This window comes from Tubulanus polymorphus, chromosome 1, assembly GCF_964204645.1.
Source record: "Tubulanus polymorphus chromosome 1, tnTubPoly1.2, whole genome shotgun sequence".
NCBI classification, from domain to species: domain Eukaryota; kingdom Metazoa; phylum Nemertea; class Palaeonemertea; order Tubulaniformes; family Tubulanidae; genus Tubulanus; species Tubulanus polymorphus.
In genome coordinates this window covers 23368798-23390434 of record NC_134025.1, presented here as the reverse complement: position 1 = coordinate 23390434, position 21637 = coordinate 23368798, and the positions used below count along the sequence as shown (strand labels likewise).

Sequence of the window (21637 nt, the reverse complement as noted above, 5' to 3'; positions counted from 1 at the left end):
TATTCGAAAACATGACAATAATTTTATTATCGATAACTAATCACGTTTATAGCTGTTTAACATTCTTTCCAGAAAAGAGTAAAATTGTATTCCCAGTATTATCCCTATAACAATTAACAGTTACAGCAGTGATAGGGTGTGCTAGATAGAAGGACGCGTGATCTTTCATCAGTTATTTGAAGCATTCTATCAAATCAGTTATTTTTTTAGTGTGTTTGATAGTTAAGGTTTATGGTTATTTGTTTTGCTTATTACCTAACTGTCCGATAGAATGCTTAAAACAACAACAGAAAAGATCTCAAGAGGTTGGGAAACTCTGAGAAGGTTGTTCTATGTGAAGAACCTTTAATAATTAGATTAAGTTGATTAGAAAAATTCCTGATAATGAAGGCCCTAGAACTGAACTAATTGTTTGTTGGTTTTGTTTATTTTTTTTATTACTTATAATTGTATTTATTTTGTTATGTATTTTTTATTTATTGTTTTTTTTTTATTTATTAACTTTTTAAAATTATTTTCTATGTATTTGTACTATTTATTACTATTTATATCATCAGGAATTTTTTACCGGTGAAATTATGGCCTCACTTAAAAAAAGTGCTACAAATTTACTGCTGCACCGTTTACTATTAAACACCCTGATTTGAAAGCCACTCAACCTTATGATATCAGTGATGATTGAAGAAGTTAAAATAGCTATAAACACAATTAAAACGTTCAAAATTATTGCTGGCCATTATTATTTATTCCTTTATATCACATTATTCCTAGCTATACCTCTCTTAAATATACCTCTGTGGATACAATGTGCTAAGATATAAGTTTTCATATACCAAGCTATGATCTACATGGAAGCTCAATGCTAAAACTTTTGTGAAAATCGAGATATTCTACTATTCAAATAGCTTTTATGGGCATTCGAAAAAAATTATGGCATCAAAAAATACATCAACACTTTGGTATTTAAACTTATCATTTGTACACAGGACACTGCCGAACATTATAGCCAATGTTTTTCTTAACTAAGGGATATTCGGGGGCGTAGCCAGTCTATACTGAAGGGCCACTTTTTGGCCAAGGAATCATTTTCAAAACATCTTTATTCAAAGCCCATAAACTTGCTGGGCGAGTTACGGAGTCCAAACTAATCAGGTATCAACTTCCTTTATTGCATTTAAAAGTTGCAACCATCTAACTGACTACGCTCTCCCTTTTGAACATTTAGGCTATGCAAATCATTTATACTGTCAGGAAATATAAAATGAATCACTATTTCTAAGAGACCAAACTATGTCATTATTACAAATCATGCAAAGCTATGTATTACTAAGCATGAAGATTATCTGAACTGTCCTGTTGATTTCATATCTCAGTTCAGGTGTATTTTAAGCGATCTACGTCGAACCAAAATAAATCAATACTTTACATATTCTACTGACGTTGCTGCTCCTGAACAAGTGTTTATAAGATACGTATTTTCTGTGCTGCTCCTGAATAATTGTTTATAAGATACACATTGTCTCTGCTGCTGCTCCTGAATAAGTGTTTATAAGATACGCATTGTCTGTGCTGCTCCTGAATAATTGTTTATAAGATACACATTGTCTCTGCTGCTGCTCCTGAATAATTCGTTATAAGAAACACATTGTCTCTGCTGCTCCTGAATAACCATTCACAATATATTTACATTGTCTCTGCTGCTCCTGATTAATTGTTTATATATACCGGTAAGACACGCATTGTCTCTGCTCCACCTATTGAGGAAGAAATCTGTCATTGGGCGATAAACCGCTGCTGGCTGAATTTCTCATCTGGACTTCTAGGCCTATGCAGTTGAATTCAAGTTGGACTCTTCTGCGTTCAATTCAAGATGGAATTTTCTGTTGGCTATTCTAATCAGTACATTTTGGACTAGTTAATCTTAGGCTGAGCATTTTCTTATAGATGTGATTCAGCTGAAATGAATAAAAGAAGATATCCTGTAATGACGAAATATTTCATTTAGAATTTATCGCAATAATTCCATCTATTTTATGTTACCTTTGATGATTGCTGGGTTCATCATTGGCGAGGGTCTCCTAAGTTGGTTGTCTAATTTTACATATTTTTTGTCATATTTTCTGTGTAAATAGTCCGAAAGTTTACAAGGTTGAAGATAATTTTGTCTAATTTTTACATTTCTTTGCTCTTTTTTTCATGTAAATAGTCCGAAAGTTTACAAGGTTGAAAATAATTTTTTCTAATTTTTTTGGTCATTTTCTCCGTGTAAAATTTTTTCAAAATCGGAAATCGAAGTACAAATATAGTTGTGTGATCGGGGATCGATTTCACATAAATTTTGATTTCTTTAAAACCAAGCACATAATTGGGAAATTCGGTTCCGGTTCATTCAATTAATCTTCCAACCAGTCTGAACCGGCAAGCCACTGATTGGGGTCAATTAAGTTGACTGCCTATTTTAATACATCGAGATTTGGAATATCTATATTACAAGGTTGAAGATCAATTTTTACATTTTATGACTAGTTGATCAATAGTATAGCTGAAAAAAAGAGCAGAATCTTGTGAGCAGAAAATCCTTTCGAATATCACTGATCATGATTAACGTGTCCAGCAATGTGGACCAGTAAGTAGATTTTGATAAAAATAGATAGATTTTTGGTTAATTAGTAAATTGTCCTATCTATATCTTGATTGTCAGTTAAACAAGCTATATGAGGCCTGAAATATCTACGGTACATTCGGAAAATTTCACATAAGATATTGAATTTACCTTAATTGTACATACTTTAAAAAATGTTATAATCAATAACTGACCAATCTACATTTTAATTATCACACCAAAGAATATTCAAGGGACCTCACTCGATCATTTCGTCTAATATTGTAAATATTCACGCAATCATTGCCCTAGCAATATTTCAATTTACTTTTAACAATATACCGGCCATAGGGCTTCAATAAAGTAGTGCGGAGATGGTGAGCTCGACCAGCGTCTCTATCATCACCAGTGCCTATGCATTCTACCCCAGATATGAAAAACCAACTTAGCTTTTTGTATGTATGCATCCCTGTTGCCATGCAAGTCGAGACTGCCAGGTTTGGTTGCGGCAGGACTTTCGGTGTTTGGTTGATTCAACGAGGAGTCTTTTGTTGGCACTTCTAGTGGGTAGATTTTAGATGGGCCTTTCCGGATTAACCTGAAATGAGTAAAAGAACGATATTCTGTAGTTACAAAATCCTTTCCGTATCACGCATCGTAATTTACATGTGTATCAACTTAACTTTCGATATTGCTGAGTTCAGTTTTGTTTTTTCGCCATCTTCTTCTTTGTAGTCGCCTTCAGCATCTTCTTCTTCATCTTGGGAGTCCTGAAATCAAAAAAAAAGAGAAGAGCGATGAAAACCTGGTATGGAACAAAACTAACGTCCGAAAGCTTTTCAGCTCTCCGTCGCCGGTCACATGCCGAGAACACCAGACAAAGAGCCAGCCAGGAATATACTGCCCTCTACACGCCCTCACACAGAACGCGAAAACCAGGAGGATGACGCCTTACTTTCAACATTTACCAACAGGGTGTGCCGGGTGACGTCAGTAACTGACAAACCTATCAAATTGCCCAAGCCAAAAATAGGGCAGCGCAACTGGATTGCCCTAACTAGCACTCAAAGGAAGACAAGACTTAATCCCGCCAGAAGCAACCCACAGGGAATCAATGAATACTAACACTCAAAGGAAGACAGGGAAATTAATCCCTGCCCGAAGCAATTCCTTAAAAGGAATCAATGAATGCTAGCATGCAAGCGATCCCGCAGTGAATCAATGTATCCTAGCACGCAAAGGAAGACAGGGAAATTAATCCCTGCCCGAAGCAATCCCTTAAAAGGAATCAATGAATGCTAGAATGCAAAGGAAGACAAGACTAAATCTTTGCCCGAAGCAATTCCTGAAAAGGAATCAATGAATACTAGTAGACAGTCCAGCTTTACCACTCCATTTTTAACCCGTGCAATCGGACCGACTTGCCCGTCATTGACATCACCTACTAGAACGCGTTAGACCCTGAAAAATAGAACGGATTAATAAACATGGAACAGTACAGGACAGCACAGAGACGAACAGTAACACATAAAACATAAAAACGTCGTTCCTCAGGAAGCAGGAACAGGAGCAGGAGCGGGAGCGCAGCGAAGATCGCCAGGAGGAGAATCCACGGTAGCATGTTCACAGTGTGAGTGTGCAGAGGTGAATGGCCTATGCTTGTGTACACCGTGGTCAGCCGGTGACGTATTCAATAGCGCGTGTGAAATGATATCAACAACTCTGTAATGCCGCAATTGTGTCTCTATTGTTGAATTCAATTTCAATTGAGAGCTTATAGAAGGTTCTACTGCCCGGTTGAATACACGCCAGTAGCCAGCTGAACAATATCGTGGAACTTTAAGGCCATATAAAATAAATAACTCGATTCTTAACAGCTCGTCTCTCGAATTTAGCGCCGCCTGGTTTTTTCAGTCTGTTCCGGTCGGCTCCGGTCGGTTTTTATAAGTACACTCTTCGAGCGTCAAGTTGATCGTTCGTCTGGGGTCCTAATTAGCCTGCTGAAATGACAAAAACATGAAACCGAGTTCGATTGAGAGGGTTACAGTCAAATAATAAACACAGAATTAAATAAACCTTTTAAACGGAGCGGTGACTTAGACCCGGACGCCGCCAAACACTCCGATACCTGCAAACACTGAAATTGAGGAATTCAGTCACCAATTACAGGCATTTTCTCCTGGAACGCCTTTGGGTGAGCATGCACCCTTATTTTCGCTAGGGATTTCACGACACCAATAAATTTTGAAGGGGTCAGGACTCCTTTGGACGTTGGTATAAGCCCATCCGGGATTATAAAAAGGCTTACCAACGATTAGGTCAAGTTCTAACTATAACAAATTTAGCTCAACTAATCAATAGTTCAGCAGTTACTATTTGCCGATCAAAGTCGTTATCATTGAAGTATTTCATTTTCATTGTCCCAAACTCGTTTCGACTGTCCTGTCATCGACATTCGTCAATACTTCTCCATCAAAGCAAAGAATGAATGGCCGCGAACGACCAAAACTCGGACACGAGGCGGAAAATTAATTTTAGAATTAGCCGGCCACAGTGCTGGTCTTTGCCCGTGGTAAACTATTATCTTTTTAAACCACATGCTACATGAAGTAAAAAGCTTGCATCGTTGTGCATAATAACACTGACTTTGAAGAGACCCCTGAAACACCACCACTTGAAACTGTCACTGGCGCATCGATCCCCGCAAATTGGGGTAGTCCAGCAAACCGGATATTTCATTGGCCTATGTAGACTACCCCTCCAATACGGGTAGTCGAGCAAACTGAAAACTAATGACGGTCTATTAATGACCCGGCCAGTGCCGAAGAAGCGCCCATTTATTAATCATCAGGGATTCTAAATTGATATTCTTATATGGGCAGTATCAAGTTAACATTTTAAACAACGATTTTCGATCATAAATCGGAAGATTTTTCATATTTCGTAGAGTAAATCCAAAAGCCTCCAAAAGATGTTTAAACTATGACATAGAGACGACGATGACGGAGGGATGTTTTCACAAAATTGTGAGGTTTTCAAACCATTTTATCGACGTTCGGAGGCGGACACTTTTATCCAGGCCGCTGGCTCGTGTCGCGTGTTTAAGCCTGGTTAAGTTCGTCGCGGTTACCCGGTCGGGCTATTCTCCTGGCCTGTCATAATTTTCCGTATCATTGTTGGGAGTTTGTGTGGCAATCTCCGCAAACCGCGCCGCGAAAACCGAACCTCGTCCTTCCCCCTAAAAACTATATCAATGACCACTGGAATAGGTGTACATAGCAAGCCAAAATCGACCATATCCGACCCAGCATTCTGCAGGTTGCAGAGCACCGGCTAAGTTAACTTAAAATGCACACCTGCCTGCGACCGTTGGGCGTGCCGGGCGCAGGAAGCATTCCCCGGCCCGCGCATTTCGTCTTCAAAACACGCCTTCAAGAAGTGTTTTGACAACAATAATTTACGACTGACCACTGAATCTGAGGTTCGGGGTGATCTCTATTACTCAACAAAACCCATTAGTAGTGTCCCTAAAAATGAGTATAAATGAGTATGGGGATAGGCCGCCTGAGGTGGAGAGGATCAATTCACATGAATCCTGTCAATATCTGTAATTATAAGGACGAAATAAATTTTGAATTTGAATTTTAATTTGCGTCCGGATTTTAGTCATAGCCAATTAAAAATGGAGGACTATTCATGAGAAAAAAACAAAAAATCGGAGTTGAAAATATTAAGAGAATTTTATTCAGTTGGTGATATTTCAAAACGTACGTCCCATTAGATTTCAAATAAAAAGTTACTTCAGTGACGTAAGTTTGATACATGTAGATAGATGAGAACGTAGGCCTAGTGCAGTTCGAACTGTCTTCGCGCTTGATAAATTTTGAAATTGAATTGAATTGATGTGTGGAGACAGCCGGTTCTTAACTGATTAAGAATGTAGGCCTAGTACTTTCCAATCTGACAGCTGGCACAGGTTTGGACTCATCATCCTGGGAATTTTTCAAGGGCCAAATTATAAGACAGGGCACAATTTTCAGTAAGTGGATAGGCCTAGAGTCTAGAGAGGCTTTTAAGACATAAAATTTTTGGTGGTAAGACGATTAAAAAAAGATGAGTTGGCTCCAGCTCTATAAAAAAAGCTTTTTTAGTTTTTAGTCTGAATACCAGTCGTTGTTACCGGTTCCCTACAATGTGGAAATTAATTTCTGGACCTTTTAGGTATGAGAATCTGTGGATCTATTAAGCGCCAATTGTCTGAAGAAAGACATTTTCCTTATCGCTACTGTGAAACTGGTGCAACAGTATGGGAATTTTATAAGCCTTCCCCCAGAAATTTCTGAAAAACAATTCAGGCATTTTTAAAGGCAAACTAAGGCGTTGATCCCTTTGCAGAAGGTAAATTTAGATTTCTTAAATTTGGAGAGGTTTTCTTAAAAATAATTTTGTAGGCAATTCTATTAATATTAGGTAGACTTTCCATATCGTCTGGGTCTGGTGAAATTGCCCTTTGAATGGGACACACAAAAATGTTTTCGTCTGTCAACGCATGGAATGTGACACTGGGTCATTGTATGAATGTATGTTCACTGACTGGTTCTTATTTCTGTGCTTCTAGCTATTTAGCCAGAGGTCTGTCATGAGTGTTGACTTCTAGCTTTGCTGTGCGTTCAAGAGGATCATGCTTAGTTTTTTAAGGCTAGACCTATAGGGCCTACCGGTATAGGCCTATGTTTTATTTGAAGTTCGAAAAGATTCTCTGCTGGAATTCTTTTTGGATGTGACACGTCCACGCACTCCACTAAAACTCATTATATCATAGAATTCATGACCACACCTTTGCAAGAAAACTAAACTTGAAATAACAGACATATTATAACATTAACAAATCCCACAATAGCCTAGGTCTATATACCGGTAACGAAAAGGTCCGAAATCTGCTGATTTTGATTTGATTGACGAAGTTTCATCATACATAGGCCTGTTCTTGAAATTGTCGACAATAGAATAACAATATAAACTTAATCATATTTAAGGATCAATTTATTTTGAACTATTGACAATTCAGTTGAATTGATTACAGTTGAGGTGCAACCATTCCAGGCCCATATTGATGACGTAGACCTGGTTAACATCCACGTGTACAATATTCTAATCCAGAATAAAAAATGCATGAAAATGCATTACATGGAATATAAGATTCATTAGATTTAATTAATTACAAATTGAAAACCAATTTTCACATTGTAATTGTCATTTTAAAATGCCAATGTTGATGATCTAGCGCAAAATTGGCCTCTTGCAATACCCCTTAGATAATGCATATGGCCTAGAATTTATGGATATAGAAATATTTGTGTAGTTTTTTTTATGGCGTAGAAAAATGAAAACACATTGAATCTCAGAAAAGTAAAAAAAATTCAGAAAAGTATAAAAATATGATTATAAAAACAATGATGGACATCATCAAATAGATTTGAAAATATCCCGGAGATCACAGAAAATATCATAGAATTGATTTCAGAAATAACTGAAGCTTGTACATTAGACCGATCAATTATGAGCCTTCGGTCAGAGTTCTGACTATGTTTTCTTGATCCATGCAGTGAAATGAATTTCGCTTTCACTCAAGACTTGTATTTCTGTTTTAGCCGACGCTATGTTCTGGGTGTTGTACATTCAGCGTGAACAAATGAATAAATAATATCGAACAGTGAGCAGATGTTCGCACGATTTGCATATTCGAAGGGAAATCAATATAATCTAATCAAATCGATCATTCGCAGTGTATGCCGTATTTCCAGTTACACGTACTTGCTGAACTAAATTTTGAATAAAAAACCGTCTACAGGTTGTACTCTCATTGATTCGAATTTTTGAGCCGTAGATTTCGAGTGATTTTTCCACGATCATCAGAAAAAACCACTGGAAAACGCATTAATGACCGAGCCTAGATATTAACTTTTGTTCTACAACGATTCTTTTGGGCGACATCTGGGAATTCATTTTGTGTACACCGTTAAATATGTTAACCGATGATGATGTACACGCGCTACATTTGTGGTGGATATAGGGGTCAGTAAACCGTGTTTGAATTCATGTGGGTGGAGAATTGATATTTGAACTCATTCTAGTATTGTATCTGGTGAGGACGACCAGATGACACTTAGCTTGTTTTTGCTTTAATTTAACTCTTACGATATCTATCTTCTGCTTGTGCTTACAGCGGCTGATACCAACCTCGGTGCCGTTTATGGAGTAACGTATCAATTGATAGAATATTTGATTTGTTTGAATATTGGAAAGGATAACGCTTTAGTTAGTGGTAAGTAGACCTAACGATCAATCAATTTTTCGCAATAATCATTATGAACCGTTGGTAGTAAGTTAGGTATTGAATTTAACTGCATCCTTGTGATTTCACCGGAATTTACTACGATAGTCAGTTTTGTTGAAAATTTGAATAGCAGTTGCTGAAATTAAGTAGTGCCTACCATTAAATCTAAAGGGCATAGCTATCCAAAATGGATTTTATGGTTATGGTTAATACTGATATTGTGAATAATAGCTAGAATTTTCAATAACAAAATTTCAATCCCCAATTATTGTATTGTTTTGCCGAAATTTATGTATTTTGCTGAAGATGTGTGTGAATAACATTTAGTGTTCACACTCTTTTTTGGCTTTTTTTGAGATTATAAATTGATGGACAAACTTGTCTTTCTCAGGAAATAATGGCGACCTATACCGAACAAGGGCTGGCCAGTGATGAGCCTGGAGCCCCTCTCGATATTGAAGCTATGATGGTGCAAAAAGCTCACGAACTGTTCGCGATTTGCGATGCCGAAAATAAAGGATTTATCACGAAGCGAGATATGCAACGTTTACAAAATGAACTACCTTTGAATCCAGACCAATTAGAATCGGTGTTTGATTCATTGGACGATGACGGAAATGGATACCTTACCCTGGAAGAATTTACTGATGGATTTGGTGAGTGGAGAATTTAAAGATATATGTGCATGGTATACCGAGCTGCCAATTGTTCCTGATTTTCAGTATTGAGCGTTGATAACCAATGCTGATAACTGAAAAAAAATCAATTTGTTACTTATAGCACGTTTCAGCGTTGGCAGTCCCTGTATAATTCAGTTATGGAAAACTAATGCTACGTGGATAGATGTCTAAATATCTATGGATTTATTCGCAAAAGCGAATCTGCATCGGGTTTATCATGATTATAACTATGTACATTTCATAGAATTATCTGATTGTCTGGCTATTTTATCGCTGCGTTACTTATGTAAACAAACTAGGACCCAGGAACACCTGCTTCGAAATAAACTAATAGTCTTTATAACTGTGTACAGCTGCGTACATTATATTTCATGTACGTACAAATGGAAGGATTCATCTGAATCAGTCAGGGGTTATGGGCCCATTGTCTGAAAACATGTTACAGTATTATATACGTCAGTATGATATCGAACCAGCGTTCAAACGTTTATTGCGTACAGTAACACATTTCTAAATGATTTTCATCGGCCCTAGGGGGGTCATCCCCTGAGATCATTCTCTATTTCCCAAGAAAGACGATATCCGGTTTGTTAACGCCTTACACATCAATTTTAAGTTTTGGAATATTGAACGCATGTTTTAGAAAAATGTTTTTTGATCATTGAAAATTTGACTACCTGCGGAATCTTGGAAACATTTGTAGATGGCTTTTGGAATCCTGATTCAGTAGAAGGATTTTGTTCTTAGAGAATATGAAAATTGGTTTTCAGCCCAATACATAAGCTGGGTTCGCTGTAAACGGCAACAACAATAGTCCTCTAAAACTTGGATTTTTATTTGAAGCCTTTTCCAAACTGAATGACTACACAAACTGCAGCTGCATGCTTGACCATAATAATCTGATCATCAAACCCACATGTACATTCATTTTTACGTCATGAACAATTTTTAAAATCATTGAGTTGGCTTCTGAAATGTTATGTTATATATTGATTCAGGCAGCGACTTTTAATCTAGAACATTAAAACTATTCAACGTACTGGTTATAATTATACTATTAGGTAAGTGATACCATCGCTGAATATCGGTTTCGATTTCAGGAGTTTTTCTTGGAATGAACAAACCAGAAGAAGAGAAAGTGAACGCGAATAATGAAGTGTATGAAACCGAACATCCGTTCAGCGCCGAATTGTCCGGAGATGAGGATGAAGTATTTAACGAAACAATGGAAAATATGGGCGCCATGGGAATGTTTGACGAGTGAGTAATTCATCAATGCGACAAGTAGTACAATCCCCTCTTTGAACACCTGTGGTTTATACCGGTACTTCTTCCTACTACGGGCTACAGGCTGCTCCTTAATTACTAAATATCAAATACATATTTTAATGAGCCTGAAAAACTATCTCCGTATTGTATGCATTTTCCTTATACTTCAGTCAAGAAACATTGAAGCATCTTTGGGGACGTTTACGGAAAGAGGACCCTAATCTGTTGTCTGGTTTCGAGGAGTTCCTCAGTAAAATCACGAACGAAGTTAAGAAAACGCAATCAGATTATCAAACAATAGAATCTGCCTTAAAATCGTATGTTAGATTTTAGCACGTTCTCCCTGATTATTGACTCATTTACGAGGCATCGCACACAATTTATGAGCTTTTGAAGAATTACCTCATTTTTGCTTTATTTTTTCAGTAAAGCGAATGCACACGATGAAGAAGTGCGAAAATTGTACGAAGAAATGGAAAATCAAATTAAAACTGAGAGGGAAAAGATTCTAAACGAGGTAAGAACTGGGTAAAACATATATAATATGTGCTTATTTACTAACTGAATTGTTAAGATTAAATCTAAATATTTCGTTATGGTGTGATTTGCAGGAGAAACAGAGGGAAAGGGAAATTCGTAGTGATTTAGAAAAAGATTTGTACGAAAAGGACAAGCAACTGCAGGAATTATTGCGTAGACATACAGAGGTAAGGTTCGATTCGAGCTACTCTTCATAAGTGTAAGAAATTGGTATAGAAATTATGTTCTATTCTTCGATAAGTGTTGCTAAAATGTATGTTGATTCGTGTTTTCTCAATATTTCTGAGAATAGATGGAAGATCGACTGAATCAATTGAATTCAATGGAGGCTGAAACCAAACTCGAGAATGATCGACTATTCAAGGTAAGTAACGAAATAGTGATGAATAAGGGATGAATATGTTAGGTTTCTATCATGAATATATGTATTCAATTGCTTCATTGTACAGGAAAAATTGGAATTAGAGGATATGCTGGCCAATTCGCAAGATTCCTTAGAAGAAAGTCGAACGTACATCAAACAATTATCCGACCAACAGAAGATTGAGAAAAAAGAAAGAGCCAGGTTGGTGGTCTTGAACCTCATCTGATTATCATCAAATAATAACAAAAACTATTATTATAAATGGCTGCTTTTTGATATGAAAACTCGAGTGAAACTGTTGTTTTCGACATAGCATGTACAATTACTAAGCCACATCTATATTAGTGGAATACGCGCGTAGCATTCGTTTGAGAGGATTTGAAAATCTATTCTGTCTTAAGCTATTCTCAATCTCATCTTAAGCGCATAGATATGTGGAATGGTGTCTACCTTGCAAAAACTCAAATAGGTTCATTATTCCCACTTTTGATATAGACGGTGTCTTCTTAATAGACTTCTAGGTATTCTCGTAAAAACGTGGTAGCAGCGATTTCATTTATTCCTTTTTTCCGAATGTACATAGATAAACCTTTATACCTTGTCGTTGATGTATCTTTCTAGGACCTCGGTCCCAGCATGCTATGCATAGTCAATAGATGAAGGTAGGTGATGTTGCCACCAGTGCATGACAAACAGATCGCATGGAGCATGGATGCTTCTCTATACGTTCGTTCTCATTAGTTGTTTTATCTTTTCATTTCAATTATAAGTGTGTCTTCATGCACAATTGACAGTTAGTAAAGCATTATTTTTAGAGCATTTGTATATCGATGTATCCTAAGAATTTGACACAACATACACAATACGCATAGATACAAAATGTGAATTGTGTTGTATATTGTTTGCACGATCTGTTTGTCACGAGCCGCCGATGGATCTCGACGTCGGCGGAGGTAGTAATATCGCCGGTCTTCACACACGCGTCGCGTTCTTGTGTGTTTCAGCATTCTAATCATTTGCAGGGCAGCGATGAATATCAGCGAGAATATCGCCGTCGAGAGAGAGTCGCTCGTACGACAGCTCGAAATGCTGCGTGACGTCAACAAAAAGTTGAGAGACGAAAAGGATGAGAACTGGGCTAAATGGGTAAGCATTTCATCGTATGCAATCTCTACATTCGTATATTTATCACTTGCATTTAACTATGCTTTCGATTCGATAACCAGTATCTACTGCTCATACAAATCTACAATAGCTACACGTTGGTTTCGATGATTTTCTTTTGCTCATGTACTTTAACATAAGGAGTTTAAAAACTTTTTCATCTATATGTTATTTTTTACGCCGATGCCATGATTTGATTGCCTTAATTAATATACAGCCCGGATAGTCCCCTTGTGCTTTTGTTGAGCCAGGGTATTCTATGTATTGACCCGATATGGTATTGAGATGGGACTGTATATTATTATATAACGCGATATTTTTCGCGGTATGCCATATAACGATATTAAACAATTTCGACTGTCTGACCCAGGTGAAAACAGACAGAAATGATTCGACTCAGGTTTGCACTTTGTGTGATTTGAATTAATCGCAGATATATTGCTTGGACGAGGAGCTTGGAGACTGAGCAAAACCTTCGGCTTAGTTCTACATGTAACATATACATGTACATTGCTGGGACAAAGATCTCTTGTGATATTGTGTGTGATTCCATTCTCCTGGGATAGCTGCTATAAACAAATATATATATATATATATGAATTACCGGTACCCTGGTCTGCAGTGATGATTTCTTGAGTGAAAACAGATTTCTCATCTCCTCAATTTATTATTCTAGCGCAGCGTGATTTTCTCCTACCGGTATTTAAAGCTTAACTGCGCTAACTACTTGAGCTTTTTTGCAGTGATGGGTTCTTTGACAAAATTATTTGAATCAATATGATTATCTTGGTCATTAGAATAACGTATCCGTGTTCAGTGTTTGAAATGATCTTTTTAGCTCCTTCGTGACCAAAGGTCAGTTGAGCTGATGTTTTTGGGGGTAGCCATCATTGTCCATCAGATTATCGAATATCCTCAAAGAGTTTTTATAGTTGTGGTCCTTGCCCATAGAACATCTAAGGGGCCCTTCTGCGTTGGCCCCGTATTCCTATGAATTGCTACTAAGCATTATTGGATCATCACCATATTTGGTACAGATATTCTATTAGCCAATGGTTACTAAGTTACATAGCTGTTTTGGATTTGATCGATCCCTTAAGTGCACCCTTAGCATTGGGGCCATTAGATAAATGAAGAATAATGAAGTTAACAAAACACAGCAGAGTTATGTCAGCTGGTAGTAGTTTGAGAACCCATCATTATTCATAGAACCACTGTACAGAGCAGTTACCATTTATCAGAAAATTATTGGCCTTTTTCGTTCAGTACTTTTACAGGTATTAGTCAACACTTTTTTGATACATTCATATTCCATAATTCATGTTGCGTCATTCTTTTGAAAAAAATCCATTTAAAATATCATTTCCATAATCCGATATATGATTGGTATCTCGCTTTGTTGCCGAGTCTCAAAGCTTTCTTCATCTGCTGAGGTATTTTCCACACGTACACAGTAAGTTGTAAATATGTATCTAATGTTTTTATTTGATAGGGTGTTACCAATTTACACCAGGAAATGGATCAGGTATTTTCATCTTTAAAACCCACAATGAACACTATATATTTCATCTAACACACTCACATTCACATTAAGCAATTTCCTTGACACTAATCAGAAATTTAGATTTACCGGTATAACTTACTGGCGGTAAATAGATTATCATTTCCTGTTCTGGGTATGTCAAAAGAACGTAGTTAGATTGGTATGTCAGAAAATAACGTCTGTTCACCGTATTTGTTGCACCCTTGACCTTACACAAAACACATGTGCTTGCTTTAGTTTTTGGATGGTCATTCTAATTTTATTTCATTTTTCATTTGGCTAAACTAAATGAGTACATTTCCACTAAGTGTTTGATGACCAAGAATTTATTTTTTTAATTCTTTCACATTTTGTTACAATTTATCAATACATCATTGCATTTTAATTCATTGTTTCAATTGAAATATTTTAATCATTTTCCAATCAGTTTTACTGTTAACATTTTCTATTGTTTCTTATCACTTTTCTTCTACAATACGTATATAGATATAAATGAATGATCATTATATGTTGAATGTAGTCATGCATTTGAGCATAGACATATCAGACATTTAAACTACGCTTAGAAAGGAATTGACGAACTAGATTCGTGTCTAACCGCGTTTCAAATATTCACTGCATGTGTCTACATTGTAGAATTGACATATAACATATATCAAACCATGGATGTATAAACTAGAGTTTATAGAGTTTATACGTCCATCATCAGACCCACCTTCATTGTAGCCTACTAGAAATCAACTATTGATACCACTATTCAGGGGAAGACTTCCATCGAAACAATCTTGCCAGAAGGGATTTTTTTTTCTTTTAGCATTTTTGGCTTTGATAGACCTTTTATCAGTATAAATACCTTGCATGCGCTTTTGAGTTTGAAAATCTCACTCCTGATAGCTATAAACCTTACTGTTCTTTATCCCAGTCCCGTCAACCTATTTTAGATGTACGTATTAATGGTAGTAGTCATGAATTGATTCTACCATCAGTGCAAATGTATTATAATTATGTATCTTTCAAGATATTTTTGTTACTTCTTCATATGTAATCTGAATTTATTCAAAAATGTGCTTTCTAGGTAATATGCACTTATTATGAAACCAATTCAAAATTTCCATACATTTTGAAATGAATTTATAGAAAAGTTAATTCCCTCTGATTCATAGGCCATGGGTGAGCGAGCGCCACATCTGAGCGTGGATGACGGCAAGGAAGGTGGTGTTCCATCTTCGCCGGGAGCTCCCACTACTGCTACCGCTCCAGCTTCATCTGAGCCAAAGAAAAATACTTTAGTCAAACAAGGTTCAATTCTGTCGAATTATTTTTCACCAAGGTGAGATTCTGACGAAAGCCATAAGCATTTTCAAAGCAGTGTTTTCTGCGGGTACCTAAACCTTTTAAGACATTCATTTGGCTTAAATTATGATTATGAAAATGATTGCAAAAGATTTCATTAGACCGTAAGTTGTAGCAGTCGTGCTTGCGATTGATGTGAATGACTTTTTTATTGCTTTATGCTTGATTTTAGAATGAGTACAGGAAGTAATGTCGATGGAATCGATGAAGATATCGAATGTGACGATGATGCATTTATTGCTCAAAATATGCAAATGGATTCGCTGCACCATGCGCCAAATCCCGATCGTTTAGAAGCGGCTCAAAGGCGAGGAAAAATGAAACGCTATCAATCAATGGACTCGAACTGGAGAGCCAATAACTTATCAGATGATAGTGACAGTGCTGATGAATCAAGATTAGGTGGCAGAACTGATAGGCAAGTGATTTCATTCCTTTCTTACGTCATATGCCAAATGAAAAAAGTTTGAATGTGGCAGCCACATTGGTTAACTAACAAAATGTAATGTTACTGAAGTACGCCTTCCAATGGTTTGGGCTTAGTGCAAGAAAGCTTGTATCCACATCACAAATGTGATGCAGACAACTAGTAAAAAGACTCATTCTAATTGAGAAGTTTACAAACACTTAAAGAAATACATATATTTATTTTCAATTCAGTATCCCCATGAATTTAGTTCAATTATTACAGTCCTAATGCTGTCTGCTGTTGTAATTTTGATATTGATATTTTGTAGGAAATATCGTAGCATGCGTGTGAAACGTTCTGAGTTTGATCTGCCTGATGGTATGGGAAAGTGAGTACCACGATTTATCTGCTGCGTTCATAGCGCATAGGCCTATATTATGCCTACATAGCTGTATGCTAATACTATTGGATTTTCCAGAGATGAAATGGCTCAGAATATGACTAGACAACAACCTGTAGGTGCTAACAGCCATCCTGAAACACATGAGGTAACTAAACACTGTTACATGTAGTTACACATAAAATTGATTTCGAGTGCTAATGGTTACTGGTAATGGGATGTCTGTAATGATGGGATTTGTACAGACAAAGTTGCAAAACATCTAAGCATTGTTTTTTCACCATATGTAGATACAGCACTGCCACTCGTGTTGATCGTTCATCATGATTGGTTTCATTCCAATGCATTTCGTGAACGCTTTTCTTTAATTTTAGACCCAGAAATCCCTCCCTTCCATCAGTGTGAGTAGCGCATCAACTGTCCGAGGTTTTTGCTTAGAGCTCATTATTGCCATTCATTTAGTCAAATATAAAAGAGTGTCTGTCAACTTTTGCTTCAGCATTTCCAGTGAGCAAAGCAAATAATTTCATATCAATTTTCGCCATTATTGCTGCAAATATAGTTACGTAGGTTAGTTAATGTAGATTTTCTCTTGGCTATCTATATATGTACATGTATATCTCAAACAAAATTGCATACCTAATTCTATTTTTTGCTTTGATTTGTATTCTGTGTGGTTGATATGTACAAATTTGAATGCTCAGTTTTCATAAACAGTCTTTACAACTGTTTCTATTGCCTATGTTACTGCAAATTTGCTTTTCTGATTCATTTATTTGTTTGCCAATTCATCAATATTAAAGCTAACATCTTTCATATCTTATCTACAATGGATGAAAAGAGAGTTACAGAGTATGGCATATTTGGTGTATTTGACTGCGACCAAGTGACTTACTGACTCTGTCTTGTGACACCCTGTACATGTGTATGCCATATATCAATATGCTCATATAACATTTGTAAATAGAATAAGCTCAAAAACTTGTAGAAAGATAAAGATTGTTCTTCCTGACATCATCTGAAAGAGTGTATATTTTGGTGATTTCTCTAAATTGGCTCTAAATAATCAACTTTCACTACCGGGCGTACAATAACTTTTCATATAATTAGTGCTGATGACTTGTTTCTGTTTAGGAGGAGGAGCCACTACCTACGACGCCTGAACGAGTTTTCAAAGTGGTATTCATAGGTGATTCCGGTGTTGGCAAGAGCAGTTTTATTCATCGATTTTGCACGAATGAATTTAAAGCTACTTTCAGTGCAACGATTGGTGAGTTTGGTGGTTAATAATCCTTCATGTCGGACAAAACAACATGTGTTTCTGAATTTGCTGAAATTCAGAAACATGTGCTAGACTTTCATTGTATTTCCATGGTGAATATCAGTCCGCATTTCCTTTGCAAACTGTGGAAAAAACTCTTTATATTTTAGGTGTTGATTTTCAAGTGAAGGCGTTGATCGTTGATAGGCATATGGTAGCGTTACAACTCTGGGACACAGCTGGACAAGAAAGGTAAGAAACATTAGGAAAATATGCCGTCATCGAGCCTAGAAAATCATTTTGCAATGATTCATTTCCGGATCCATATGTCTCTGTGCACTTAAGAACTTTGATACCTCTTAATGCATTTTTGTATTCAATTTCAGATTTCGAAGTATCACAAAGCAGTATTTTCGAAAAGCTGACGGCGTGCTCTTAATGTATGATGTTACATCGGAATCTTCATTTACGAATGTTAGAAATTGGATACTAAGTGTGCAGGTAAGCGATATGGTATTCAAATGTTTTAGGATATTTACAAAATTTAAAAAGAAATATTTTTTGAAGACTTTTTGAGTTTGGTAAATTCTATTTTTACTTCGCATTAAGGATAACTCTTTTTCATTTTTGAATATCAAAGCCATGAAAAAAATAGTGAATAACTAGTTGTATTTAGTATGTCCCGGTACTGCAGTGCTGTAATAAACATTTATCTGCATTTTAGGAGGGCGTAGAATATGGAACGGTACTCGTCCTGGTTGGTAATAAATTAGATTTATTAGAAGATGAAGAAAATCGATCTGTGAAGGAGAGAGATGGACAAAAGCTAGCTGAAGTATGCAACATAACGCGCGTAATGCAATTCATGCCGATTTGATTACCGGGTAATATGTAATTCCAATGGCTTACTTTCAGGAATATGATGCGCTATTCTATGAAACCAGTGCCAAATCTGGAATAAACGTTCAAGAATCAATAGAAGCTATGGCTAGGTGAGTAAACCTTAAAACTTCAAACCATTCTCATTCGTCATGACCAATATCATAGACTTTCTAAATCCAAAGCTTTTTTCATCGAGATTGAATTTAAAATTTTCAATTTTCAGAAAACTAAGGGAACGGGAAGATAGAGAAATGGAAAAGGCTCTGACACTACAAGAGCCGCCTGAATCCTTAAAGAAAAAGGGTTGCTGTAGTTGATGTCTTCAAAGTCATTGCATCATTTTAACATTTCCATCCATGTCATCATTCACCTCGATCTATGTTTTTCTGATCTTGGTTTTTTTCTAGCAGCTTTTGGCATCACTCAGCTACAGGTATCTATTTATCATCATCAATGACAGTTTTACTTCAAAAATAAGACCTATACAAAGTTGTTACTTGTTTTTCTTGTATAGTGTTATTGGTGTACGGGAAATCTGCTGTGTTTGTTGTTTAGAAACTGATAGCACTCCGTCCCCCTTGTATTTAGATAGATTCCATCAATAAGTAAACTAACCAAAGATGTTTAAATGAAGAATGTTTTATAATATATTTTGCTGGCTGCAGCATTGATATGGGATGGGCGTAAGTTTGGAAATACTGAACTTAAAAACTTCATCAAAATGATTGTAGTTTTGCGTAATAGTAAATATGTACGTTTTGAATTGATTCTTTGCGTAAGTGATTTTATTTATGTACCGATGAAAAGGTGTGTTGAGAGAATGGGATACAATTATGCTTTGTGGCTCAATGAATAACCAGTGTATGTTACATAAGAATTGAAAAAAGGTTTTCCTTTCTTAAGATGAACGCTAATGATCCGTCCATCAACATTGAATTAAGCACTGTAGATTCAACGGAATCATTCTGCTCTACAGGATTGATGGAACATATTGGATAAAATATTTTGATTGAGAAATTGGCTTGTTGCACCTGATTTGACATTGTGATTTGTACTGTAGATGTATCATGGTGTTATGTATTTATGCTTGTATTAAAAGTGCACTGTTTTATAGAAAAACATTTTTCTCTTTCAGTGTGTCAGACTTATTGCTCCAAGTCTTTCAGCTAAGATGAGAGGTTAATTAGATTTAGCTTCTGGTTAATGAATAATTTTCTTTATCGAGTCATCTACTGTCTAGTCTTCCAAACTGTCATTGATTACAAGTATTAAACATTCCAAAAATTTTGATTGGGAATCTTTATATCTAAAGCAAGTAGATGAGGTGTGTTCGATGCCTCAAGAAACACTACTGATACATAAATTTGTATTATTTGTGACAATAATTGAATGTGAATTTTGCATATAGATTATTCCTAAGTCACTTTTCGATATGGGTCTATACATTTCAGTGATGTCTTCCATTCTGATAAATGTTCGGATACTTAAGAGTGATTACTAATGTTGTGCAATAGTAGAACCTCCAAAAATGTTTACTCAAATCATGCTCAAACTCTGATTCTATAGGCTGTTGTATGTACAAATATTTGTCTGAAGCTATTATTTTAAGAAACCAAATTGTTAGATTTTAAGAGATTTTATATTTTAGCCAAAAAAGCGTTTATATTTATTGAAAAAAAGGTGTTTAAGTTGTATTCAATCATTCATGTTTTGATGATGATAATAATCAATTGATGTTTTGAAACGTTTAGTGCATAGAACAGCTACAGTAGTTAGTTACTTCTGAAATATGTCACCATTTAAGTTTAGTATGTATTTGCTTTAATTTTATCAGGAATTTCAAGTAGCTTTTATGACTAAGGTTTTATGTGTTTGTCAGTATTTTAGGAAAATCTCGCTTGAAGAAAATTGAACAACCATCTAATTTCTGCTCAAATTAATGGCCCATTAAAATGTGAAAAAAATACTTAATTCATTCAATAGAAAGCTCTTGTTAGAACTTGCTATGTATGTAATTCAGGATTTAAGACTACTGACGAATGGTCACCAGTATTGTCAAGTGTTAATTGTCACTTTTCATCTTTATGTTTTACAACCCAAAGCTTTAGTAGCCTGCAATAAAATTTGATTGTATATTTTTAAGTAGAGAAGTTTTTAAATGCATCAGGGGTATTTTTAACTGCATGCAAGTAATTCCAAATGAAGTTATGCAAAACAATGGAACTGGTGAAGTATATAGCGGTAGCTTTTTATAATCAATGTATTCTGAACTGTGTCTGTAGATTGGGAAACTCAGTTTATAGATAGCTGAATATAAATATGCACTTCATGTTTTCTGTATGAATATTGTGATTGAAGAATATTTTATCATTGTTGAATTTACATGTACTTACATGATATTATGACATTTATTTATTTATTTTCTGGTAAAGGTTAACAATAAAGGCAAGGTTGCTCATAACTTGTGATTTTCTTCGATTTAGTTATGGTTTCAAAAAGAGGACGTCTAATCTTCAGTTATGGATCATTCATTTATTACATACGCATAAAATTTGAATTTTTCAAACGCCCCTCCCCTGTACACAAAATCGGCCATCTTTTCAAAACATTACAGTACGCAATTGCACTGACCCCTCCCCCTCCTCTAATGCGTACATATGAATGACTCCTTATTAACTGGACCACTACAAGTGTTTGATGGATATTGCCATAGCAAGATTTGACAGTCGAAATAGATTCCCTATTAACCACAATATTTCAGAAGTGAGGTGATCGCCTATGACGCAATTCTCTGTGAGGATCCACTATGACAATCGCAATTCACGTCGGCCAG

General features: G+C 36.0%; 1 protein-coding gene across 7 annotated transcripts; it reads left to right on the top strand.

The window, feature by feature from the left end:
• The first annotated feature begins 6283 nt into the window (after window positions 1-6283).
• On the top strand, window positions 6284-21254 carry LOC141911017 (EF-hand calcium-binding domain-containing protein 4B-like). Of its 7 annotated transcripts, XR_012619957.1 has the most exons (23): window positions 6284-6411; window positions 8829-8927; window positions 9331-9595; window positions 10720-10879; window positions 11059-11205; window positions 11315-11405; window positions 11500-11595; window positions 11721-11792; window positions 11878-11993; window positions 12815-12938; window positions 14449-14481; window positions 15663-15829; window positions 16025-16270; window positions 16590-16649; window positions 16740-16809; window positions 17036-17062; window positions 17796-17931; window positions 18093-18174; window positions 18309-18423; window positions 18647-18757; window positions 18838-18914; window positions 19028-19237; window positions 19940-21254. XR_012619957.1 is itself a non-coding variant. In XM_074801965.1 (22 exons), exons 3-22 carry the CDS (start codon window positions 9337-9339, stop codon window positions 19119-19121), a joined length of 2283 nt encoding a protein of 760 aa, XP_074658066.1. In that variant the 5' UTR covers window positions 6284-6411; window positions 8829-8927; window positions 9331-9336; the 3' UTR covers window positions 19122-21254. The 7 variants fall into 7 exon arrangements, 6 of the variants coding, with proteins under 6 accessions (XP_074658066.1, XP_074658091.1, XP_074658109.1 ...); XM_074801965.1 differs by having other exon boundaries at window positions 19028-21254; XM_074801990.1 differs by lacking the exon at window positions 14449-14481 and adding an exon at window positions 13327-13356 and having other exon boundaries at window positions 19028-21254.
• The last annotated feature ends 383 nt before the right edge of the window (window positions 21255-21637 follow it).